The sequence below is a fragment of the Bombina bombina genome, chromosome 4, assembly GCF_027579735.1.
Source record: "Bombina bombina isolate aBomBom1 chromosome 4, aBomBom1.pri, whole genome shotgun sequence".
NCBI lineage: Eukaryota > Metazoa > Chordata > Amphibia > Anura > Bombinatoridae > Bombina > Bombina bombina.
In genome coordinates, this window is record NC_069502.1 from 734,572,274 (window position 1) to 734,596,742 (window position 24,469).

At 37.5% G+C, this 24,469-nt stretch overlaps 1 protein-coding gene across 7 annotated transcripts in view; it reads right to left on the reverse strand.

Moving 5' to 3' along the window:
* Window positions 1–24,469, reverse strand: part of ARID1B (AT-rich interaction domain 1B) — an 807,057-nt gene that overhangs the window by 212,763 nt on the left and 569,825 nt on the right. For all 7 annotated transcript variants that reach the window (XM_053710956.1, XM_053710958.1, XM_053710954.1 and 4 more), the window contains one exon: window positions 21,775–21,864. In XM_053710956.1, the coding sequence (XP_053566931.1) occupies window positions 21,775–21,864 (90 nt within the window). The remainder of the gene's footprint in view (window positions 1–21,774; window positions 21,865–24,469) is intronic.

Consider the following 24,469-nt stretch of genomic DNA (forward strand, 5'->3'; position numbering starts at 1 on the left):
TGCATACAGGCAAGACACAGATTTCCTTCACTAACTTTTCAAATAGACTTTTCATAATACATCAACTTGACCCTTGCTACAAATATCAGCAGACAACTCTCCTCCGCACAAGATAAATTGCTAACCACAGATGATTCATTTAGCTTATGATTGTCAAAATGTGACAGAATCCTTCCTTTATAAGTGCAGCAATTAAATTTGTGTATGTTAATTTACATATCTAAAAACAGGTTGCAAATCTATCTCCAACTTAAAAGATACCGGGTTACCACAGCAACTCTGAGTAAGCAAGCGGGGCATGCAATTAAATATATATATTTTACAAACATAGTATACTAACTATGAATACATATGTTGTTTGTCTTATTACCACGGCATGCGTAGTATATAGCGATTCTACTCTTAGATAAATTAACAATCAAAACGTTAGGACATCAAATATGCTTAAAGGGACAGAAAAGTAAAAATTAAACTCATGATTCAGATAGAGCATGCAATTTTAAACAACTTTCCATTTTACGTCAGGTATCAAAGTGGCTTTGTTCTTTTGGTATCTTTTATTGAAGAGTAAAACTAGGTAGGCTCATAGAGCTCAGGAGTGTGCACGTGTCTTTAGTACTCTATGGCAGTAGTGTTTTGCAACATTATTTGTAGCTTTGTTATACAATGTAATCTACAACAATTAGATAACTTTAGTGTCCCTTTAACTGCATGCCCTATTTGTTTCTCAGGGGTGCTATGGTGACTTTATATCTTTGAAGACTGGAAGTAGATAAGATGATAACATATTTTACTGCTTTTTTTTATACTAATACTCTGAAAAAAACAGAATACAATGAACACCAGTTAAAAGTAGTAACATTTGTATTTGTTTTTCTAATTTATGGAAACTCTAATCCCCTTCTGATAATTTCTCAATATGACTTACAGGTGCCAAATTTTCACTACGGAACAGGGAAAGGACTGGTTGAGATCCGGAACAAGCAGGGGGACAGGGAAATTGGATCCATTAAATCACCTTAAAAAAAAGGTAATACTTCAAGCACACATTATATTCATTACTATGCTTATTACTTTTTAATGTTAGTTTGCTTTAATAAATAAAGTTGTTAAAATTTGAAACCTTAAACCTGTAGGAAATACATGTTTGTGTATAACTCACACAGGTATACAGTGCTTATTTATGAGCAAAGCAGTCTACATTTATGGCAAAAAACAAACCAGTGTTAACACACCAGGGCTTCTTTTTAAAGGGATATGAAACCCCAATTTTTTTCCAATTTGCTTCTATTATCAAATGTTCTTTGTTCCCATGTTATTCTTTGTTGAAGAGATATCTAGGTAGGCAGGAAATGGATAACATTCTTGCAACCACTGCTGCAATATAGTGCTTCAGATACGTGCACATGCCTGAGCTTATTTCCCTGATTTTCAACAAAAGATATTAACACAATTTGATAATAGAAGTAAATTAGAAAGTTGTTTAAAATTGCATGTTCCATCTTAATTACAAAATATTTTTTTGGGTTTCATGTCCCTTTAAATATTCTCTTTTATAGAGCAGAAGAAAATAGCAACTCGCTTTAAAGTGTGCTTATTTACAGGCAAAGAATTTTAACATCCTATCCCAGTATATTATCTAGTTACCTAGTTTCCTGTGGCTAAACCAGAGATGCGAACATAATCTCTGGTCAGGCACCCTGTACCGAATTGTACTGACTCAACACCAATTACACCACTACGCAACCGATACAAGACAGAAACCCTTTGTTGTTCCATATGAAACTGGGTCACATTCCACAGAGATAACATTATTTTCTAGCATTTGATTCAGGGGAAATTGTGCAATGTTGTTAGTGAAGTGGTGGCTGAAATGAGACAGCAATCTGACATTAAGATATTTATAACAGAAAAGTGGTGACTTTTGCAAATAATTTGTGTCTGGGGGGAGGGAATTCTTGGCATTCTACACTTCTATGTTATGTGCTAAAAGTGTCTACACAGTCTAACCACAGAAAAGTGAATCAGAAATAGTGCTGATGTCCACTCTGGCATGCCATATAGTATAAAGAGAGACTTCAAAACTTGTGCCAGGAGGCATTTTAAATATATACTTTTTTCCATCCTCAATCTTAGCCAAATGATTCAATGACATCAGTCACTGGAAATATGATGGCTCCAATAAGTCTCTCGGTTTCATGGATCAGTTTTTGTGCAGAACATTTCAGTATGCAATGGATTGAGTGTAAGTCAGCAGTGCGTATGGACTAAAAAAAGAGATCTGACAGGGCCACAGCTATATCTTGTCAGGTCTGTGTTTAAACTGACTTTCCCTTGATGATGAAGTTCAGATTAGTGGAAAAAAAGGGAGAAGTGGACTTTACAGAAGGCTTAATGTCAGTAAGGTCAACTTCCTTTTTACCAAATCAGTTTGTATGAAATGTTCATATACACTGCATTCAAGTGTGAGCAAGCTATGTTGTAATGCAGTCAAATGAGAAATCCAAGCTTCTGTAAGATTGGAAAATTCCACCTAGAACAGTGTTTCTCAACAGCCGGGACGCAACCAACCCGACATACCTCCGCGACTTGCTCAGACACCACAGTGGGACAAACTAATATAAGACATTATAAATAAGACATTATAAGACTGAACATTTTTGTTATACATTTAGCGGCCAATTTATCATGGCCCGAATGGGGCCAAATACATCTGTTTCCGCACAAGCCTTCAGCGCTCCTAAGACTGCTGCTCCTTAACTCTTCTGCTGCCTTTAAGGCGGCGGACAGCAAACCGCCTGATCTTATATGATCGGGTTGATTGACACCCCCTGCTAGCGGCCGATTGGCCGCGAATCTGCAGGGGGCAGCATTGCACAAGCAGTTTACCAGAACTGCTGGTGCAATGATAAATACAGCTGATCATGTCTGCCAGACACATGATAAATTGGCCCCTTAGACTTAATGTTCATTCTTTTTATGCCTGTTATATTTCCATAACTTTGTTTGTATTAATAAAGTTTATGTTACATAATGTTCAGCTGTAAATTCTTCCAAACCTACTCCCGATGATTACCGGGCCCTGAACAGGTCCGGCTAAAACTTACCGGGCCTTCAGATCACTTAGGTTGTGAACCACTGACCTAGACTACATTATCACTATCTTCCAAACTGATGTCTAACACATTGGAAAGGCAAGACGTAGTTTAAAGGGGCATATAGAAGTAAAAATAAAATGCTCTAATGTGCTAGAGTAACAGACCTGTGAGTTTAAAGGCACAATAAAGTAAACATTATACTTACATGATTCAGATAGAGCATGTCTTTTTAAATAACTTTCCAATGTACCTCTATTATTAAAGCGCTACTGGAAGCTAACAGGTGATTGGTGACTGCACTTATGGGGGTAGATTTACTAAATGTCGAGCTGACATGATTCAACATCACTATTTATCATTGCACAAGCATTTCTTGTGAAATGCTTGTGCAATGCCGCCCCTTGCTCACTGGCGGCCAATTGGCCACAAGCAGGGGCTGTCAATCATCCCGATCATCGGGATGATTTCAATCTTAAGGAGCAGCGGTCTTATGGCCGCTGCTTCTTAACTGATGGGCCTCCGAAGCAGCATCCTCTGCTTCATAAATGGCGCACATAGCCTCTTTTTATTGGCTCAATCGATGTGCTCAGCTAGGTTAGTGCATTGCTGTTTTTTAGTTTGGATTTTTATTAAAGGATTCCAAAAGAATGAAGCAAAAGTAATAATGGAAGTATATGTGCAAGTTGTTTAAAAATTGCATACTCTGATTTGATGAAAGTTTAATTTTGACTAAATACTTAGCTGAACATGGCAGGCGGTCGTCAGCTAAGCATATATCTACCCCAGCTAGTTCAGTGGCTCTGGTCAGCTCTGGACCAGTAGTGCATTGCTGTACTGGAACTGACATCCAACTGGAAATGGCATGCTCATTCATTAATTGCCATGGAATTCTATGAGTTTAACCCCTGCATATAATTTTTTCACTACAATGTCTCATTAAAGGGACATTGCACACTAGATTTCTCTTTGCATACATGTTTTGTAGATGATCCATTTATATAGCCCATCTGGGAGTGTTTATGTAAAAATGTACAGTTTTGCTTATTTTTTAATAACATTGTGAAGGTTTTTAGTCTCCTAACCAAGCCCCACAGTGTCAGATGTATACACGCGTATACAGACCCCCTGCTGGCTCCTGTCTATGTTATCTGTCTTTTCATATGCAGGTAATTAGGGGAAGGGGGGAGTGTCGGCTCTTCCTGCATTATCAGCCCCTTTCACTGGGTGTCCCAGTAAACCTCATCAACAGTGCTAAACTGGGAGATTCCAAGTAAAAGGTTTTATACTGGATTTTTTTTTACCAGTATATGTGCATATTCTTCTTTATAGTAGCGTCTATTTCATGCAGTTATATAAAACTTGGTGGGCACTGTCCCTTTAATCACTCTATAGTACAATAACAAATGCTCCAACATATTAAACAATTTTATCATTGCTCTTTTATGTCCATTTAAACTCATTTAAATCTTCATAAGGATCCACAAAACCAGTTCTGTATTTCATGTGCACACACTAATAAAAACTCTTTCCCCCCTCTGTTTTGAGCTGTCCACAAAACTGATGTTTTTACATTTTTTAAGCATTAGCAATACTGGAAGTAAAAACTTCAAACAACGAGACTTTTCAACACTTGCATATTAATTATACTGTAGGGAATGTCTAATCATCAGATTTTATCAATGCCGCTAGAAATGAACAAACCAAAAAGCATTTTGCTCATGTGATCAGAATAAGTCTACAGATCTTAGCAGAGTCCAACACTGGAAAAATTACTTCTAACTCTTCAGGGAAGGGGCATCATGTTTAAAGGGAGGTAAAACTCAAAATATAATCAACTTTCATCTGTTATTTTGCCTACTTTTGCTGTAATTGAACTCAGAAAACTTTATTCCACTACTTACCGAGAGGCTGGAGTGCATCTTGTGCAATCCATAACCGTTACCTTGCAACATTTAAAGGGATTGAAAGGTCAAAAATGAAATATGTCGGGCTGCCTTTTAATTTTAAATATAAGCATTTTTGCAATATACTTTCATTAGCAAAAATGCTTCTAGTAAAGGTTATTACTGTTTTCCCGCGGCATACGCACATATCCTCTGAGTGCACCAGCATTTAAAAGCCATCCTTGTTCAGAGAGCTGGCTGTGGTGTGTATTGCTTCTAAAGATGTAATATGTGTCATATAAGCTAATGCTGCCCCCCTCTGTGTTTAAATGCTGGTGCACGGGCCCTTGCAGGGTATGTGCATATGCTGCAGAAAAACAGTAATACGTTTTATTAGAAGCATTTTTGCTAATGAAAGTATATTGCAAAATGCTTTTATTTCAAATTGAAATGCACATTTCATTTTTGACCTTTGTATCCCTTTATCAAATGGAGCTCATTTATATCTGTCCCTAATTGGCCACAACAAAGAATGTAAGATACATACTTAAAGGGACACTCAATCAAAATTAAACTTTCATGATTCAGATAGAGTCTGCCATTTTAAACAACTTTCCAATTTACTTACATTAACAAAATGTGTATATATTTAAACTTTTTAAGTCACCAGCTCCTACTGAGCATGTGCAAGAATAAGCGTGTATGCATTTGTGAATGGCTGATGGCTGTCACATGGTACGTGTATGCATTTGTGAATGGATGATGGCTGTCACATGGTACAGGGGGAGTGGAAATACACATAACTTTTAAAATTGTCAGAAAAAAAAATCTACTACTCATTTGAAGTTCAGACTAAGTGCTATTGTATTGTCTTGTTATCTTGCATTTGTTGATTATGCAAATCTACTGTGTTGACCTTTAAGGTGTCCCCTGAGTGGAAAATGAAAGAGACACTCAATCAAAATTAACCTTTCATTATTCAGATAGAGCATGCAATTTTAAACAACTTTCCAATTTGCTTCCATTAACAAAATGTGCACAGTCTTTTTATATTTAAACTTTTTGTGTCACCAGCTCCTACTGAGCATGTGCAAGAAAAAGTGTGTATGCATTTGTGAATGGCTGACTGCTGTCACATGGTACGTGTATGCATTTGTGATTGGCTGATGGCTGTCACATGGTACAGGGGGAGTGGAAAAAGACATAACTTTTAAAATTGTTAGAAAAAAAATGTACTACTCATTTGAAGTTCAGACTAAGTGCTATTGCATTGTCTTGTTATCTTGCATTTGTTGATTATGCAAATCTTCTGTGTTGACTGGTCCTTTAAGCAAATTTTGTTATTAAAAGAACAGTTTTATTTTTTTTTAAAACATCTACTTTGTATGCAGATGTAAATCATGCATATATAATAATTAAAAAAAAAAATCATTAAATATTTTACATTATTATAGCTGCACTGTTTTAGTACATGAAAATAGATAAGAAAAAAACATTATACAAATAAAAAACCAGGTATATAAATATACATAATTATATATTATGCCTGAACAAATTGTTGGTAATATTAGAGAGCCTCTGCCAGCCTCTATTCAGCCTCTGACCCGTGTCCAAATAAGAACGTTCCAGTGACCCCATTTCCATAAATCTCAAAGACTAATTAAAGTCTCATAATCAGATTCTAAATAACCCAGAGATCTGGGAGTCTAATAGGCTGAATTACATGGTACACTACGAAGAGAAGGTTTAAGAACAATGACAGGTCTGTACTGAAACTTAAAATTGTTCGCAGACCTTTAGACACCAGTAATAATGATTCACAACATGTCACAGCAAGGAGAAAAAAAAAAAAAGAAAATGCTTCAAGTGGATTTTATTTTAGAAAAACCCAGTTCCCTGTAAGTCATGCCTGGTAAATAAAAACTTCATCGTCTTCATTACACTGTACAATAGCTCAGCAGATTGATAAATGACTGCAATGCTCTGTGCTTGTGGAGAGACACGGAAAGCCCCTTACTGAAGTGACTGGCGAATGTGCAATGAGCAGCAGGGAGTTTCAGCACGAAGAACAGAACAAAACGCTTATAGAGAGAGACGGTTTATAAAAAGGAGAAGCAAAACTACGTGTGGCCGCAAAGTGCGCAATCCTACTACTGTGACTTTATAGTTACGTTAAAGCTGCTCTGCTCATATAAATATACAATGCAAAATCAAATCGGCAATGCTCTTATCAAATATAAAAGGATATTAAACATATCAGATTGTAACGAACAATGTCTAATTATGTGTGGTTAAAAAACACACAATATACTTTACATTATTTATTTTGTTCCCTTTTCCTGCAATTTAAATTTAATTTGTAGGTTTTCCAAATTGTATTAAGTTTCTATAAAGTAATGGGTGAAACATGAAACCTAAACTTTTTCTTTCATGATTCCTTTATCTAATGTGCTTGCTTCTCTTGGTATCCTTTGTTGAAGAAGCATCAATGCATTTACTTGGAGCAAGCTAAGCACATTGGGTGAGTGATGAGAATAGGTATATGTGCAGCCACCAATCAGTAGCTAGCTCCCAGTAGTGCTTTGCTGCTTCTGAGCCTACCTAGGTATGCTTTTCAACAATGAATACCAAGAGAACAAAGCACATAAGATAATATAAGTACATTAGAAAGGTATTTCAAATTCCATGCTCTGACTCATGAAAGAAAAAATGTTTTTCATGTCATCTGTCATCTTACCCTCCTGCTGAGAACAATTAGGAACAGATATACAGCAGGCAATAAGAGACTGTCCAAACAAAGCTGCATGGAATATATTATTCAACAGAGTTTTCTCACAGCCTTGTTTGTATAAACGAGTGCATTACCTGAACTAAATCTTTAAATTACATTAAACATGGCAATGCCCATTACTTTGAACCACTGGTTTTCAAACCTGTGCTCAGGACTCCCTAACAGGCCAGATTTTGGCGATATCTGAGCTAGAGCACAGGTGAAATAATCAGCTAATTAGTAAATATAGTTATTTTAACTGCTTTCATCCAAGGTAATCCTGAAAATCTGGCCTGTTAGGGAGGTCTGAGGACAGATTTAAAAAACAGTGCTTTATAGAAAATAAACCTTTACACTTATCTTAAAGGGACATGTAACTCAAAATTTTTCTTTCATGGTTCAGATATAGAATACAATTTTAAGCAACTTTCCAATTTACTTCTATTATTTAATTTGCTTCCTTCTCTTGTTATCCTTTGCTGAAAGGTTTATCTAGGCAAGTTCAGGAGCAGCAGAGAACCTAGGTTCTAGCTGCTGATTGGTGCCTGTATATATATATATATATATATATATATATATATATATATATATATATATATATCAATTGTGATTGGCTCACCCATGTGTTCAGTTAGAAACTAGTAGTGCATTGCTGCTCCTTCAACAAAGCATCCCAAGAGAATGAAACAAATTAGATAATAGAAGTAAATTAGAAAGTTGTTTAAAATTGTATTCTTTATCTGAATCATGAAAGAAACATTTTGGGTTTCATGTCCCTTTAAATATTTAAACAATTGTAAAAATGCAGTTACATACTTTTCCAAGACTAACATTTGTGCATTGTATATATTAACTGTTCAATATCCCTTTAAAGTAATGTACTAGAAGTAAAAAACCATGAAAATCAGCTTAAATGATATTAAAAGCAATATTATTTCCACATAAAAATAACACTTTCATGATTTATCTTGCCTATTTTTCCTATAAGTTAGATATGAATGTTGCAGATTTTCTACTCCTCCAAGAGCACCTTTAATTGCTCAGTTTTCCTTTTCTATTTATCAGGAACTATGCCACAGGCCTACAATGAGTTTAAAGGACCAGTCAACACAGTATATTTGCATAATCAACAAATGCAAGATAACAAGACAATGCAATAGCACTTAGTCTGAACTTCAAATGAGTAGTAGATTTTTTTTATAACAAATTTCAAAGTTATGTATATTTCCACTCCCCTTGTACCATGTGATAGCAATCAGCCAATCACAAATGCATATACGTATAGTCTGTGAATTCTTGCACATGCTCAGTAGGATCTGGTGACTCAAAAATTGTAAATATAAAAGACTGTGCACATTTTTTTTAATGGAAGTAAATTGGAAAGTTGTTTAAAATTACATGCTGTATCTGAATCATGAAAATCCAGATAAAAAAATGGACATCCCTTTACCTATTTTCAAGGCACATTAAAGGGGAATTAAAAACACAGTGCTTCCCATGTACATGCAAAGTAAAATGTACTGTATTACTGAAAACAGTGATAGATTTTATTAGAAGCATTGTTGCTTACATAAGTATTGCAAAAATCCTTGTATTCAAAATTTAAATGCATTTCAGTTTTGGTTAGAAATGTCCTTTAAAGTATTTTTACTTCTCAGTTACATCTTTAAGATAATATTTTAAAAGCTATTTTACTTCTTTGGTTGTTATTGTAATTAAAAAATACTTCAGTTTTTATGCTTGTAGGGCACGTCTGGAGTTGCCTGCATCAACCAGTAAGCAAGCTATTTCTTGAGAGGACCTTTACGCAAACGTAAATTTTTAAAAAAATTAAAATTTGAACAGCTTTAAAGTAATCATTTTTGTCACACACAAAAAAAATGTTTTATTAGTGTTACCTCATATGAATGACAGAATATGTTTTGAAGGGATTAACTAAATGGACAAGGAAAGCATTTTATGTAGTACATATATGCAAATAATAAACTCTTAAAGGGATCTAAAACAGTAAATACATTCTAGATATTAGCCTCAGAATAATATGCAGATTTTTACAATTATATTTATTGTTGCAAAAGTTATGTAACGTAACATAATGGTCACTGACATTTTGCAACCTTAGTTTCCTCAGGTTTAAAGGGACAGTTTACTCAAAAATGTTCTCCCCTTTAATTTGTTCCCAATGATCCACTTGACCTGCTGGAGTGTATTAAATTGTTTACAAGTATTTCCATTAACCTTATATTGGCATTTGAAATAGTTTATTTAGCCTGTGGTATCCCCACCCATCCTGAAAGTTTTTGGTCTTGAGGCCAAGCTGTATTAACACAGCCAGCAGAAGAAATTACACGCCCAGTTGGTTATAGGTGAGATAAGGTAATAAAATGTTAATTTTCCATTGTTCTCTCCAAGTATTGGCGATTGGTTTATGGACAGATATAAGATAAAGAAGCAGGTATATGTACACAATGTGATAAAGTAATGAGATCTGATTATACCTACAAGCTCAACCTATTTTATTAGGTTGTGGCTTCAAAAAACACAAAAATCAGCTAATTAATATACACAAATAAGCCTTAAAAAAAAGCAAATCTCATACATGTTATACTCTGCAGCTGATAAAAAAAAAGTAATTGGAAACACATTAAGGGAAAAACAATTTTAAAGTATACTGTCTCTTTAAGAGCCTGTTATCTTCTGTGTGAAGCGAGTCAGAGATATAAATGAACTACTTGAGTATTAATCTCACAAAGTTTAAAGGGACAGTATACTGTAAAATAGTTTTTCCCTTAATGTGTTTACAATTGCTTTTTTTTTTACCAACTGCAGAGTAAAAAATGTATGAAAATTAGCTTTTTAAGGTTTATTTCTGTATATTAAAGCTCTGATTTTGTGTTTTGAAGCCACAACCTAATAAAATGGGTTGAGCTTGTAGGTATAATCAGATCTCATTACTGTATCACATTGTGTACATATACCTGCTTCTTTATCTTATATCTGTCCTTAAAACAATCACCAGTACTTTGAGAGAACAATGGAAAATCAACATTTTATTACCTTATCTCTGCTTTATCACACTGGGAGTGTAATTTCTTCTGCTGGCTGTGTTTACAAAGCTTATCTATAGCTGGTACGCGCGGCCACAAACTTTCAGAATAGGTGGGGATACCACATGCTAAATTAACAATTTCAAATGCCAATATAAGGGTAAAGGAGCTACTTGTAAACAATTTGATACACTCCAGCAGGTAAAGTGGATCATTGGGAACAAATTAAAGGGAAGAAATTTTTTGAGTAAACTGCCCCTTTAACGTCAGTTTAAAGATACAGAACGGCAGGCTAAGTAAAAATACTACTTTGCAGATAATGTTCTTGGACTTATTTACAAAAGCTGAAAAACAACATGCTAAGTGGTTCTTGAAGAGATTTCTATTTTTCTTTATATACGGCGTTTATTTACCACAATAAAGCAGGCAAATCCTTAGAAACATTTTTTTTTCTTCAGCCAATATTTTCTACTCTTAAAAGTTGATAAATAGGTTACATATAAAACCTAAAAATGACACCAAAGAGACAGATGGAGACCTATAAAACATATCTAGAGAAACCCAAACTATAAAACATCTCTCCAATAAAAGATATTTATTTTATTTTTTTGCAGTCTTTGCAAAAACCTTTACTTTTTCTCTAGAAGGCTATCAAGCTCCAGTGGGCATGAGTCAATTCTGAGGAATACATCAATAAATATTCACCTAAAGTAACAAAAACTATACACAATATATAAATGAGACAAAAAACGAATCACTTACATACTGTGTTCATATCAATCTACTTGTGTTTATGATTTAAAAATGTATGGTTCTAAGGTTTCCAATAAAATAAATATATTATTATTGATTATTATCGTCTATTATTTTGTTGTAAAGTCCCACCAAATTCGGTAGTGCTGGGTACATAAGTTGAAGCACATCACAACTCTAATTTATAGTGAAAAAAAAGAAGTACAAATATATAAAAGTGACTGCAAAATTTTTTTATATCACGATTAACAATAAGGGCTAGATTTATTATAGCTGAGGCGTACAGGGGCGCGTATACGCGCCCCTGTACGCCTCAGCTCGCCTGTGGCGTGGCAAAATTACCCGCAGATATTTGGCATTGCACACGAGTGCAATTTTACGATCGTGTTCAATCCCGCCCCCTGCCCGCGCACAGCCAATCACGCGCGGGTGGGAGCTGTCAATCTCCTCGGTCGGACTCGACCAAGGAGATTGAATTTCGCCAGTTTAGAGGTGGCAAAGATCTTAGGGAAACAGCGGTCTGGACCGCTGCTTGATAAATCACGGCGAGCAAGTTCTTGTGAGAACTTGCTGCCGTTGGGGCTTGATAAATCTAGCCCTAAGTGCTCTTGATTAAGGACCACCCTATTGTACGTTCTATCTTCAAACTCATCGGAGCATTTATGTTATTCAGTTTATGCACTTCCTTATTGTGCAGAGATACATCATTTTTGTTTATAAAATGTAAACGGAACATAAAACAAATTGAGATAGAGACCAAATATAATAATACGTACTTTAATTACTTTACCTCTAAATTTATACTGCAGTGCCTCACCATTAATCCTTTCTTTTTAGTTTCTGAATTGTAAAGCTCTAACTACCCCCACACATTTCCTTTTATGGCTGTATCTATATCTATTGTTGTTTTGGTAGAATGCAAAAAAGCATAGGGATTATCTGCTGGAGCTTGCCTAGAAGTTGTGAACTCGGTTTAAAGGGACAGTCTAGTATAACTTAAACATTCATTATTCAGATAGGACTTTTAATTTTAATCAACTTTCCAATTTACTTTTATCATCAAATTTGCTTATTTCTCTTGATATTCTTAGTTTAAACTAAACATAGGTAGGCTCATATGCTAATTTCTAAGCCTTTGAGGGCTGCCTCTTATCACAGGCTTTTTAAATCTCTTTTCAACACAAAGAGACAGAAAGTACACGTGGGCCATATAGATAACACTGTGTTCAGGCACAGGGGGTTATTTAAGATTTAGCACAAAACAATGCTACATTTAAGACAATAGATAATAAACAGTCACAGTCATGTGATCAGGGGGCTGGAAGAAGGTTCCTAAATACAAGGTAATCACAGAGGTAAAAAGTATATTAATATAACTGTGTTGGTTATGCAAAACTGGGGAATGGGTAATAAAGGGATTATCTATCTTTTAAAACAATAACAATTCTATGGTAGACTGTCCCTTTAAATATAATGCCCTGTGGAGCACAGTGCTCCAGACAGCATGGCTAAGCAAGTGTTTTTGCTTATTTTTGAAAATTATTTTAACATACTTGCCAGCAATTTTTAAACATTTTTTTTATGCAAACTATTTTTAATTAATTAGTTCTTTTAGGCTATGCACATATCTCAACCTGTTTTATGGCACTTTAACAAGCGGAAAAAAAATTAAAATAATAATTTTCCTCTTTATGAGAATGCTACCCCTTTTCAACAAGATTCAGGGCTTCTGAGTTTGCAGCTGGAAATGATGATGTGCTGGGATATGGCATGGAGTGTGCACTAATCAATGTCTATGCGTCAATGGTATGCTCCTCATTGGCTGTACCAATTATACAAATAAAGTTGTTTTTTTTTAAAAACGAGGGAAGTGATTTCGCCGGGAAGGATGTGTCCTGGTCAGAGATGGGGTAGTCCCTTAAACCCAGACATTTACCCTGACTGAGAAGATGCGGGCGGGCGGGAAGCAAGCCAGACCACTCAACCCGTGACAATCTTACAGGATCTGGGATAATTGGAAGCTCTGTTTCAAGACTCTTCATACACAAACATTTCAAGGTAAAAACATAGTTAATAGCAAATAACAAATGAACCAAACAGATCAAGAAAAAGCAGAGGCAGAATCTAAGTTCCCTACAGAGTTAACACAAGCCAATGTTGAAAAGAGAGATGTGATCAGGACGCACGCGCCTTTTTTACAAGGCTGTATAATCTTATCTAATTATAACTTTGCTAGTAGTATAGTTAGAAGCAAGCTGACTCCTGTCGTGGCTAAGGTCCAGGTAAATTCCCAGTTTGTCCCAAAGGAGAAAAGCTTATGTCAGTCACTTCAGACTGTTTTCTTTTAGTGCTGATGTAAAAACAATGGGTATGATTAAATTCTTCGCAAACACATAGCAAAGTGGCAGTGGTCTAAAAATATTGCATGTATTAAGATGAATCAAATAATCATATTTTATAGCACTAGAGCTTTCATAAATTAATATAAACTATATTATAATATAGTTAAAGGGATGGTAAATCCTAGTGTTCTTGAAACGCTAGGATTTACCAGTGCTATAAATAAAGAAACTTCCAGTCATGAAGTATAAAAAACTTAAAGCTGAAAGTACCTTTATTTGCCTTTACCGTTATGCCGAGCTGGGCACTATGAGAAGTCGATTCCACCTTTAAGCCAATAGCGTGCTAGCCATACAGCATAATGCTGATCGGCTACCACAGCTATTGGCTAAGAGGTGGAAACATCACCTCAATGAAAAAAGTGTGTTTTGCCGTGGGCAGCCAGAGGCGCTCAGCTCGGCATAAACACGCAGGGAAAAAAAGGTACTTTAGCAAGTTTTGTATACATTGATTTATAACACTGGTTAATTATAGCATTTGACAAACATTTTAATGGGACATGCAGTATTCAGTTGTGTACTTTAATAGGGGCTTCTCTCACATCTGTATTAAAGGGACACTCAGGTTAAATTACATTTTCATGATTCAGATACAGCATGTAATTTTAAACAACTTTCCAATTTACTTCCATCAAAAAAAATGTGCAGAGTCTTTTATATTTACAATTTTTGAGTCACCAGATCCTACTGAGCATGTGCAAGAATTCACAGACTATACGTATATGCATTTGTGATTGGCTGATTACTATCACATGGTGCAAGGGGAGTGGAAATATACATAACTTTGAAATTTGTTATAAAACAAATCTACTACTCATTTGAGGTTCAGACTAAGTGCTATTGCATTGTCTTGTTATCTTGAATTTGTTGATTATGCAAATCTAATGTGTTGACTGGTCCTTTAACGCAGAGGGTCACACCTCTGTAAGCCAGACAAGAAAACGCTGGTTTATGCAGTACAAGGACACATTTTAATACTAATACATTTGACATGCTCTCTTTTGTATAAAATAAACCAAAAGCTGACTAGAGTCTGCAGCAGCCATTTTAGTCAATGTACAGAAATAATACATCCCTCTATATTTAGAACATCTGCTCTCTGTGATGTTATATTTTAAAGCAAATTTTCTAGTTTAAGTTACACAACACTGAGTTACTTCTAGCTACAGACCCTCGGTTGCTACTACAGATAAAAAAAATGTCTAGGTTTGATAAATAAGCATTAACACTACAATGCTAAGCAGGATGTATATTTAGATATTTTTGCTAAATTTGACTGCAACATTAAAGGGACAGTCTACGCTAAAATTGTTATTGTTTAAAAAGATAGATAATGCCTTTACTACCCATTCCCCAGCTTTGCATAACCAACATTGTTATATTAATATACTTTATAACATTTAAACCTCTACATTTCTGCTTGTTTCAAAGACTCTATTGACAGCCTCTTAATCACATGCTTTTTTATTAGCTTTTCACAACAGGAGACTGTGAGTTCATGTGGGCCATATAGATGACATTATGTTCACGCCCGAGGAGTTATTTAAGATTTAGCACAACACAATATTAAATGCAAGTCAAAAGATAATAAACTCAAAGTCATGTGATCAGGGGGCTGTCAGAAGATGCTTAGATACAAGGTAATCACAGAGGTAAGAAGTATATTAATATAACTGTTTTGGTTATGCAAAACTGGGGAATGGGTAATGGGTAATAAAGGGATTATCTATCTTTTAAAACAATAAAAATTCCATTGTAGACTGTCCCTTTAAATATTTTCTTGCCTAATCCTGTATTATAAAAAACAGAATTTATGTTTACCTGATAAATTTCTTTCTCCAACGGTGTGTCCGGTCCACGGCGTCATCCTTACTTGTGGGATATTCTCTTCCCCAACAGGAAATGGCAAAGAGCCCAGCAAAGCTGGTCACATGATCCCTCCTAGGCTCCGCCTACCCCAGTCATTCGACCGACGTTAAGGAGGAATATTTGCATAGGAGAAACCATATGGTACCGTGGTGACTGTAGTTAAAGAAAATAAAATATCAGACCTGATTAAAAAAACCAGGGCGGGCCGTGGACCGGACACACCGTTGGAGAAAGAAATTTATCAGGTAAACATAAATTCTGTTTTCTCCAACATAGGTGTGTCCGGTCCACGGCGTCATCCTTACTTGTGGGAACCAATACCAAAGCTTTAGGACACGGATGAAGGGAGGGAGCAAATCAGGTCACCTAAATGGAAGGCACCACGGCTTGCAAAACCTTTCTCCCAAAAATAGCCTCAGAAGAAGCAAAAGTATCAAACTTGTAAAATTTGGTAAAAGTGTACAGTGAAGACCAAGTCGCTGCCCTACATATCTGATCAACAGAAGCCTCGTTCTTGAAGGCCCATGTGGAAGCCACAGCCCTAGTGGAATGAGCTGTGATTCTTTCGGGAGGCTGCCGTCCGGCAGTCTCGTAAGCCAATCTGATGATGCTTTTAATCCAAAGAGAGAGAGAGGTAGAAGTTGCTTTTTGACCTCTCCTTTTACCTGAATAAACAACAAACAAGGAAGATGTTTGTCTAAAATCCTTTGTAGCATCTAAATAGAATTTTAGAGCGCGAACAACATCCAAATTGTGCAACAAACGTTCCTTCTTTGAAACTGGTTTTGGACACAGAGAAGGTACGATAATCTCCTGGTTAATGTTTTTGTTAGAAACAACTTTTGGAAGAAAACCAGGTTTAGTACGTAAAACCACCTTATCTGCATGGAACACCAGATAAGGAGGAGAACACTGCAGAGCAGATAATTCTGAGACTCTTCTAGCAGAAGAAATCGCAACTAAAAACAAAACTTTCCAAGATAATAACTTAATATCAACGGAATGTAAGGGTTCAAACGGAACCCCCTGAAGAACTGAAAGAACTAAATTGAGACTCCAAGGAGGAGTCAAAGGTTTGTAAACAGGCTTGATTCTAACCAGAGCCTGAACAAAGGCTTGAACATCTGGCACAGCTGCCAGCTTTTTGTGAAGTAATACCGACAAGGCAGAAATCTGTCCCTTCAGGGAACTAGCAGATAATCCTTTGTCCAATCCTTCTTGAAGGAAGGATAGAATCCTAGGAATCTTAACCTTGTCCCAAGGGAATCCTTTAGATTCACACCAACAGATATATTTTTTCCAAATTTTGTGGTAAATCTTTCTAGTCACAGGCTTTCTGGCCTGAACAAGAGTATCGATAACAGAATCTGAGAATCCTCGCTTCGATAAAATCAAGCGTTCAATCTCCAAGCAGTCAACTGGAGTGAAACCAGATTCGGATGTTCGAACGGACCCTGAACAAGAAGGTCTCGTCTCAAAGGTAGCTTCCAAGGTGGAGCCGATGACATATTCACCAGATCTGCATACCAAGTCCTGCGTGGCCACGCAGGAGCTATCAAGATCACCGACGCCCTCTCCTGCTTGATCCTGGCTATCAGCCTGGGGATGAGAGGAAATGGCGGGAACACATAAGCTAGTTTGAAGGTCCAAGGTGCTACTAGTGCATCCACTAGAGCCGCCTTGGGATCCCTGGATCTGGCCCCGTAGCAAGGAACTTTGAAGTTCTGACGAGAGGCCATCAGATCCATGTCTGGAATGCCCCACAGGTGAGTGACTTGGGCAAAGATTTCCGGATGGAGTTCCCACTCCCCCGGATGCAATGTCTGCCGACTCAGAAAATCCGCTTCCCAATTTTCCACTCCTGGGATGTGGATAGCAGACAGGTGGCAGGAGTGAGACTCCGCCCAAAGAATAATTTTGGTTACTTCTTCCATCGCTAGGGAACTTCTTGTTCCCCTGATGGTTGATGTATGCAACAGTCGTCATGTTGTCTGATTGAAACCGTATGAACCTGGTCCTCGCAAGCTGGGGCCAGGCCTGGAGAGCATTGAATATCGCTCTCAGTTCCAGAATATTTATCGGTAGAAGAGATTCTTCCCGAGACCAAAGACCCTGAGCTTTCAGGGATCCCCAGACCGCGCCCCAGCCTATCAGACTGGCGTCGGTCGTGACAATGACCCACTCTGGTCTGTGGAACATCATCCCTTGAGACAGATTGTCCAGGGACAGCCACCAACGGAGTGAGTCTCTGGTCCTCTGATTTACTTGTATCTTCGGAGACAAGTCTGTATAGTCCCCATTCCACTGACTGAGCATGCACAGTTGTAATGGTCTTAGATGAATGCGCGCAAAAGGAACTATGTCCATCGCCGCCACCATCAAACCGATCACTTCCATGCACTGAGCTATGGAAGGAAGAGGAACGGAATAAAGTATCCGACAAGAGTCCAGAAGCTTTGTTTTTCTGGCCTCTGTTAGAAAGATCCTCATTTCTAAGGAGTCTATAATTGTTCCCAAGAAGGGAACCCTTGTTGACGGGGATAGAGAACTCTTTTCCACGTTCACTTTCCAGCCGTGAGATCTGAGAAAGGCCAGTACAATGTCCGTGTGAGCCTTTGCTTGAGGAAGGGACGACGCTTGAATCAGAATGTCGTCCAGGTAAGGTACTACTGCAATGCCCCTTGGTCTTAGCACCGCTAGAAGGGACCCTAGTACCTTTGTGAAAATCCTTGGAGCAGTGGCTAATCCGAAAGGAAGCGCCACGAACTGGTAATGTTTGTCCAGGAATGCAAACCTTAGGAACCGATGATGTTCCTTGTGGATAGGAATATGTAGATACGCATCCTTTAAATCCACCGTGGTCATGAATTGACCTTCCTGGATGGAAGGAAGGATAGTTCGAATGGTTTCCATCTTGAACGATGGGACCTTGAGAAATTTGTTTAAGATCTTGAGATCTAGGATTGGTCTGAACGTTCCCTCTTTTTTGGGAACTATGAACAGATTGGAGTAGAACCCCATCCCTTGTTCTCTTAATGGAACAGGATGAATCACTCCCATTTTTAACAGGTCTTCTACACAATGTAAGAACACCTGTCTTTTTATGTGGTCTGAAGACAACTGAGACCTGTGGAACCTCCCCCTTGGGGGAAGTCCCTTGAATTCCAGAAGATAACCCTGGGAGACTATTTCTAGCGCCCAAGGATCCAGAACATCTCTTGCCCAAGCCTGAGCGAAGAGAGAGAGTCTGCCCCCCACCAGATCCGGTCCCGGATCGGGGGCCAATATTTCATGCTGTCTTGGTAGCAGTGGCAGGTTTCTTGGCCTGCTTTCCCTTGTTCCAGCCTTGCATTGGTCTCCAAGCTGGCTTGGCCTGAGAAGTATTACCCTCTTGCTTAGAGGACGTAGCACCTTGGGCTGGTCCGTTTTTACGAAAGGGACGAAAATTAGGTCTATTTTTTGCCTTGAAAGGCCGATCCTGAGGAAGGGCGTGGCCCTTACCCCCAGTGATATCAGAGATAATCTCTTTCAAGTCAGGACCAAACAACGTTTTCCCCTTGAAAGGAATGTTTAGTAGCTTGTTCTTGGAAGACGCATCAGCCGACCAAGATTTCAACCAAAGCGCTCTGCGCGCCACAATAGCAAACCCAGAGTTCTTAGCCGCTAACTTAGCCAATTGCAAAGAGGCGTCTAGAGTGAAAGAATTAGCCAATTTGAGAGCATTGATTCTGTCCATAATCTCCTCATAAGGAGGAGAGTCACTATCGAGCACCTTAAGCAGTTCATCAAACCAGAAATATGCGGCAGTAGTGACAGGGACAATGCATGAAATGGGTTGTAGAAGGTAACCCTGCTGAACAAACATCTTTTTAAGCAAACCTTCTAATTTTTTATCCATAGGATCTTTGAAAGCACAACTATCCTCTATTGGAATAGTGGTGCGTTTGTTTAAAGTAGAAACCGCTCCCTCGACCTTGGGGACTGACTGCCATAAGTCCTTTCTGGGGTCGACCATAGGAAACAATTTTTTAAATATGGGGGGAGGGACGAAAGGAATACCGGGCCTTTCCCATTCTTTATTAACAATGTCCGCCACCCGCTTGGGTATAGGAAAAGCTTCTGGGAGCCCCGGCACCTCTAGGAACTTGTCCATTTTACATAGTTTCTCTGGGATGACTAAATTTTCACAATCATCCAGAGTGGATAATACCTCCTTAAGCAAAATGCGGAGATGTTCCAATTTAAATTTAAATGTAATCACATCAGATTCAGCCTGCTGAGAAATGTTCCCTAAATCAGTAATTTCTCCCTCAGACAAAACCTCCCTGGCCCCCTCAGATTGGGTTAGGGGCCCTTCAGAGATATTAATATCAGCGTCGTCATGCTCTTCAGTAACTAAAACAGAGCAGCCACGCTTACGCTGACAAGGGTTCATTTTGGCTAAAATGTTTTTGACAGAATTATCCATTACAGCCGTTAATTGTTGCATAGTAAGGAGTATTGGCGCGCTAGATGTACTAGGGGCCTCCTGAGTGGGCAAGACTCGTGTAGACGAAGGAGGGAATGATGCAGTACCATGCTTACTCCCCTCACTTGAGGAATCATCTTGGGCATCATTGTCATTATCACATAAATCACATTTATTTAAATGAATAGGAATTCTGGCTTCCCCACATTCAGAACACAGTCTATCTGGTAGTTCAGACATGTTAAACAGGCATAAACTTGATCAGAAAGTACAAAAAACGTTTTAAAATAAAACCGTTACTGTCACTTTAAATTTTAAACTGAACACACTTTATTACTGCAATTGCGAAAAAACATGAAGGAATTGTTCAAAATTCACCAAATTTTCACCACAGCGTCTTAAAGCCTTGAAAATATTGCACACCAATTTTGGAAGCTTTAACCCTTAAAATAACGGAACCGGAGCCGTTTTAAGCTTTAAACCCCTTTACAGTCCCTGGTATCTGCTTTGCTGAGACCCAACCAAACCCAAAGGGGAATACGATACCAAATGACGCCTTCAGAAGTCTTTTATAAGTATCAGAGCTCCTCTCACATGCGACTGCATGCCATGCCTCTCAAAAACAAGTGCGCAACACCGGCGCGAAAATGAGACTCTGCCTATGCTTGGGGAAAGCCCCTAAAGAATAAGGTGTCTAAAACAGTGCCTGCCGATATTATTATATCAAAATACCCAGATAAAATGATTCCTCAGGGCTAAATATGTGTTAATAATCAATCGATTTAGCCCAGAAAAAGTCTACAGTTTAAATAAGCCCTTGTGAAGCCCTTATTTACAATCGTAATAAACATGGCTTACCGGATCCCATAGGGAAAATGACAGCTTCCAGCATTACATCGTCTTGTTAGAATGTGTCATACCTCAAGCAGCAAGAGACTGCAAACTGTTCCCCCAACTGAAGTTAATTGCTCTCAACAGTCCTGTGTGGAACAGCCATGGATTTTAGTTACGGTTGCTAAAATCATTTTCCTCATACAAACAGAATTCTTCATCTCTTTTCTGTTTCTGAGTAAATAGTACGTACCAGCACTATTTGAAAATAACAAACTCTTGATTGAATAATGAAAAACTACAGTTAAACACTAAAAAACTCTAAGCCATCTCCGTGGAGATGTTGCCTGTACAACGGCAAAGAGAATGACTGGGGTAGGCGGAGCCTAGGAGGGATCATGTGACCAGCTTTGCTGGGCTCTTTGCCATTTCCTGTTGGGGAAGAGAATATCCCACAAGTAAGGATGACGCCGTGGACCGGACACACCTATGTTGGAGAAATACATTTCTTTTTTTTTTTTCTTTCTTTCTTAGGAGAGGAAACTCAGCAGGGTGCATGACAGCAACAAGAGCGCATATCATTTCATGGATATAAATGCTAGTAATTAACAATTGATTAGAAGCTTTCAATGAACATAGTCTAAACAATTACTAACCTCGTTCCTGCGGCATTGGTGATTGGCTCAAGGCAGGATGGGAGCTGGATTCTGACTGACTGCCCGGAGGCTGAGGAGGCATCTGGCTTCCTGTAAAAATATAAAATACACACATCAGTAAAATGAGAAGTAAAAATACACAGGTGTACTAGATACACAGAACAAGACGGGAAAAATAAAGATATAACTATGTACCTGTACTTTTCCATATTATTACAGACACAAGTGCTTTGCTTTATTCAAAACAAAATGGCAGACAGATGGAAGTACAGAGACTTGCAACAGCAGCTAGTAAAATGGAACTTTAGTGCAATCCAAGCAACAAAATATGGGGTCCACAGCACCGGAGAGTAAAATATTTTCTTCTTTATTAATATACAGACATCACAGTATATGCAACGTTTTCGAGGCAAGCTCTTATTCATGTAATCATAACTACTGACACAGGTGCTTTACTTTACTCAAAACAAAATGGCAGACAAATGGAAGTATGAGGTAATTCTAGAGGCTGTGCATGTAGACATGTATATTTTCTAATGAACAATATTGTATAAGGTCTTGCTTAAGAAAAAGGAAAAAAAATATTTGTGCCACTCTAAGATAAAATATTATTGCTATTTGTATCTTTATCTTATGTCTTGAAAAAATCTCCAGATACTAAAAATATGATGGTTTTGCTGGTAAACATAATATGATTTTCAGGTGTCAACTGTATTAAATATTTCCCTTAGAAAGCTAAGATTTAGTTGTCAACATTTGTTATAAAAAAGGGCGTAAAGGACTTTTTAGAATAAAGTTAGACGCTTTTATGCAATACAGTATACTTAATAAGTAAAAAAAATCTCTACCACTGTTAAACCTTTTAAGGTGACAAGATACACAAATATTTACCTGGGCTCGATTTATCAAGCCATGGCAGACAGGGGTATACATATGCACCTCTGGCGGGCAACAATCCGCTGGCGGTATTCAGCATTGCATGCAAGAGCTATTTTGTGCTCACGTGCAACACCACCCCCTGCCCGCGCAAGGCAATAACGCGCGGGCAGGAACTGTCAATCACCACGGTCGAAGGAGATTGGAATTTTCCAAGAGGTGGAGAAGACCGCTGCTTGATAAACCTGCAGTCGTAGCAAGGCGAAGGGCTTAAAGTAGACTTCTTCTAAATGTGTACAGTTTTTTTTTGCTTTCAAAATGTTGCTATTTCATATAGATAATAGAACATTTTTGTTTATAATGTCCCTTTAATGTGCTTACATTCTGTTGTCATAAAAAAGCAAGAATGTACGCTTAGGACTCAGGAGCCGGCCATTTTTGGTTTAGAACCTGGGTAGCACTTTCTGGTGTCTAAATTTAGCCATCAATCAGCAAGAGCTAACCAGGTGCTGAACCAAAAATGGGCCGTCTCCTAAGCTTAAATTCAAATAAAGATAGCAAGAGAACAAAGAAAATTTGATAATAGGAGTAAATTAGAAAGATGCTTAGAATTGCATGCTCTATCGGAATCATAAAAGTTTAATTTTGACTTGACTATCCCTTTAAATGGACATAAAGGGGTTAAACATCTACTAAAACTACAGATTAGCAATGTGCTACTGTGAACTAACTGAAAGCTCCCGAGTCTACCTAGGTATGCCAAAAGAACAAGGTCAATATCATAAAAGAAATAAACTGAAAAGTTGCCTAAAATTGCATGCTCTGAATTGTAAATGTTTAATTTTGACTTCACTGTCCCTTTAACAACCACGTTTTTAATGCAAGTACAGTATATTGAAAAACACTCCAAAATTGAATTGTCATATCTGAAATACATAGCAGTGCATTAAAAGTATATCATGATAATTCAACCACTTCCAAGCACGAGCAGTGCCAAAGGATTGAGTCTTTATACTCTAATAAACACTTATTCTAGAAGAAGAAAAAAACATAATCAGCTGTTCAAAACTGTAAACAAATGGCAGTTCTACATTAACACAAGACATTTCCACTTAATCTGTGTGTATGCCTGAGGCGTTGCTATCAACAGAATATCTGACAGAATGAAATGGGATAAAGAAGAAGAAAATCACACATTATCAGCCAGGATTTTCAGTGGCTCTGTAGTTTTTAAAAGGGCACCGACACCCGGATTTCTACAGGGTACAAATGCCATAATGTATACTAATAAACTGTTGGTGATATTTTCTTCCTGTTCCCCTGAAGCAGATTTGTAAATTAAGAATCTTCTTGACAGGAAATTTATAATTCAGTCTATGTTTTGCAACACTTAAATAGTGCTTAACAGAGTTTTTCAAATCAACTGATTGGCACCATAGCGATGCGGATGTAATTCTGCCTATATAAAACAAAAGCCATTAGAGTGAAGTATTTTTGTTCATATCTCTTTATTTCATATACTCAGTCCTGGATATAATACAATGCCTAATTGTATAACTTTTTTCCCCCTATGTCTCTTTTTTTCATTTAAAGGCATATGAAGCCCAATTTTTGCATGTAATTTTAAACAGCTTTCCAATGTACTTATAGTATCTAATTAGCTTCAACTCTTGATATCCTTTGTTGAAAGGCATATCTAAATAGGCTCAGTAGCTGCTGATTGGTGGCTGCACAGACGCCTTGTGATTGGCTCACCCATGTGCATTGCTATTTGTTCAACAAAGGATACCTAAAGAATGAAGCTAATTAGATAATAGAA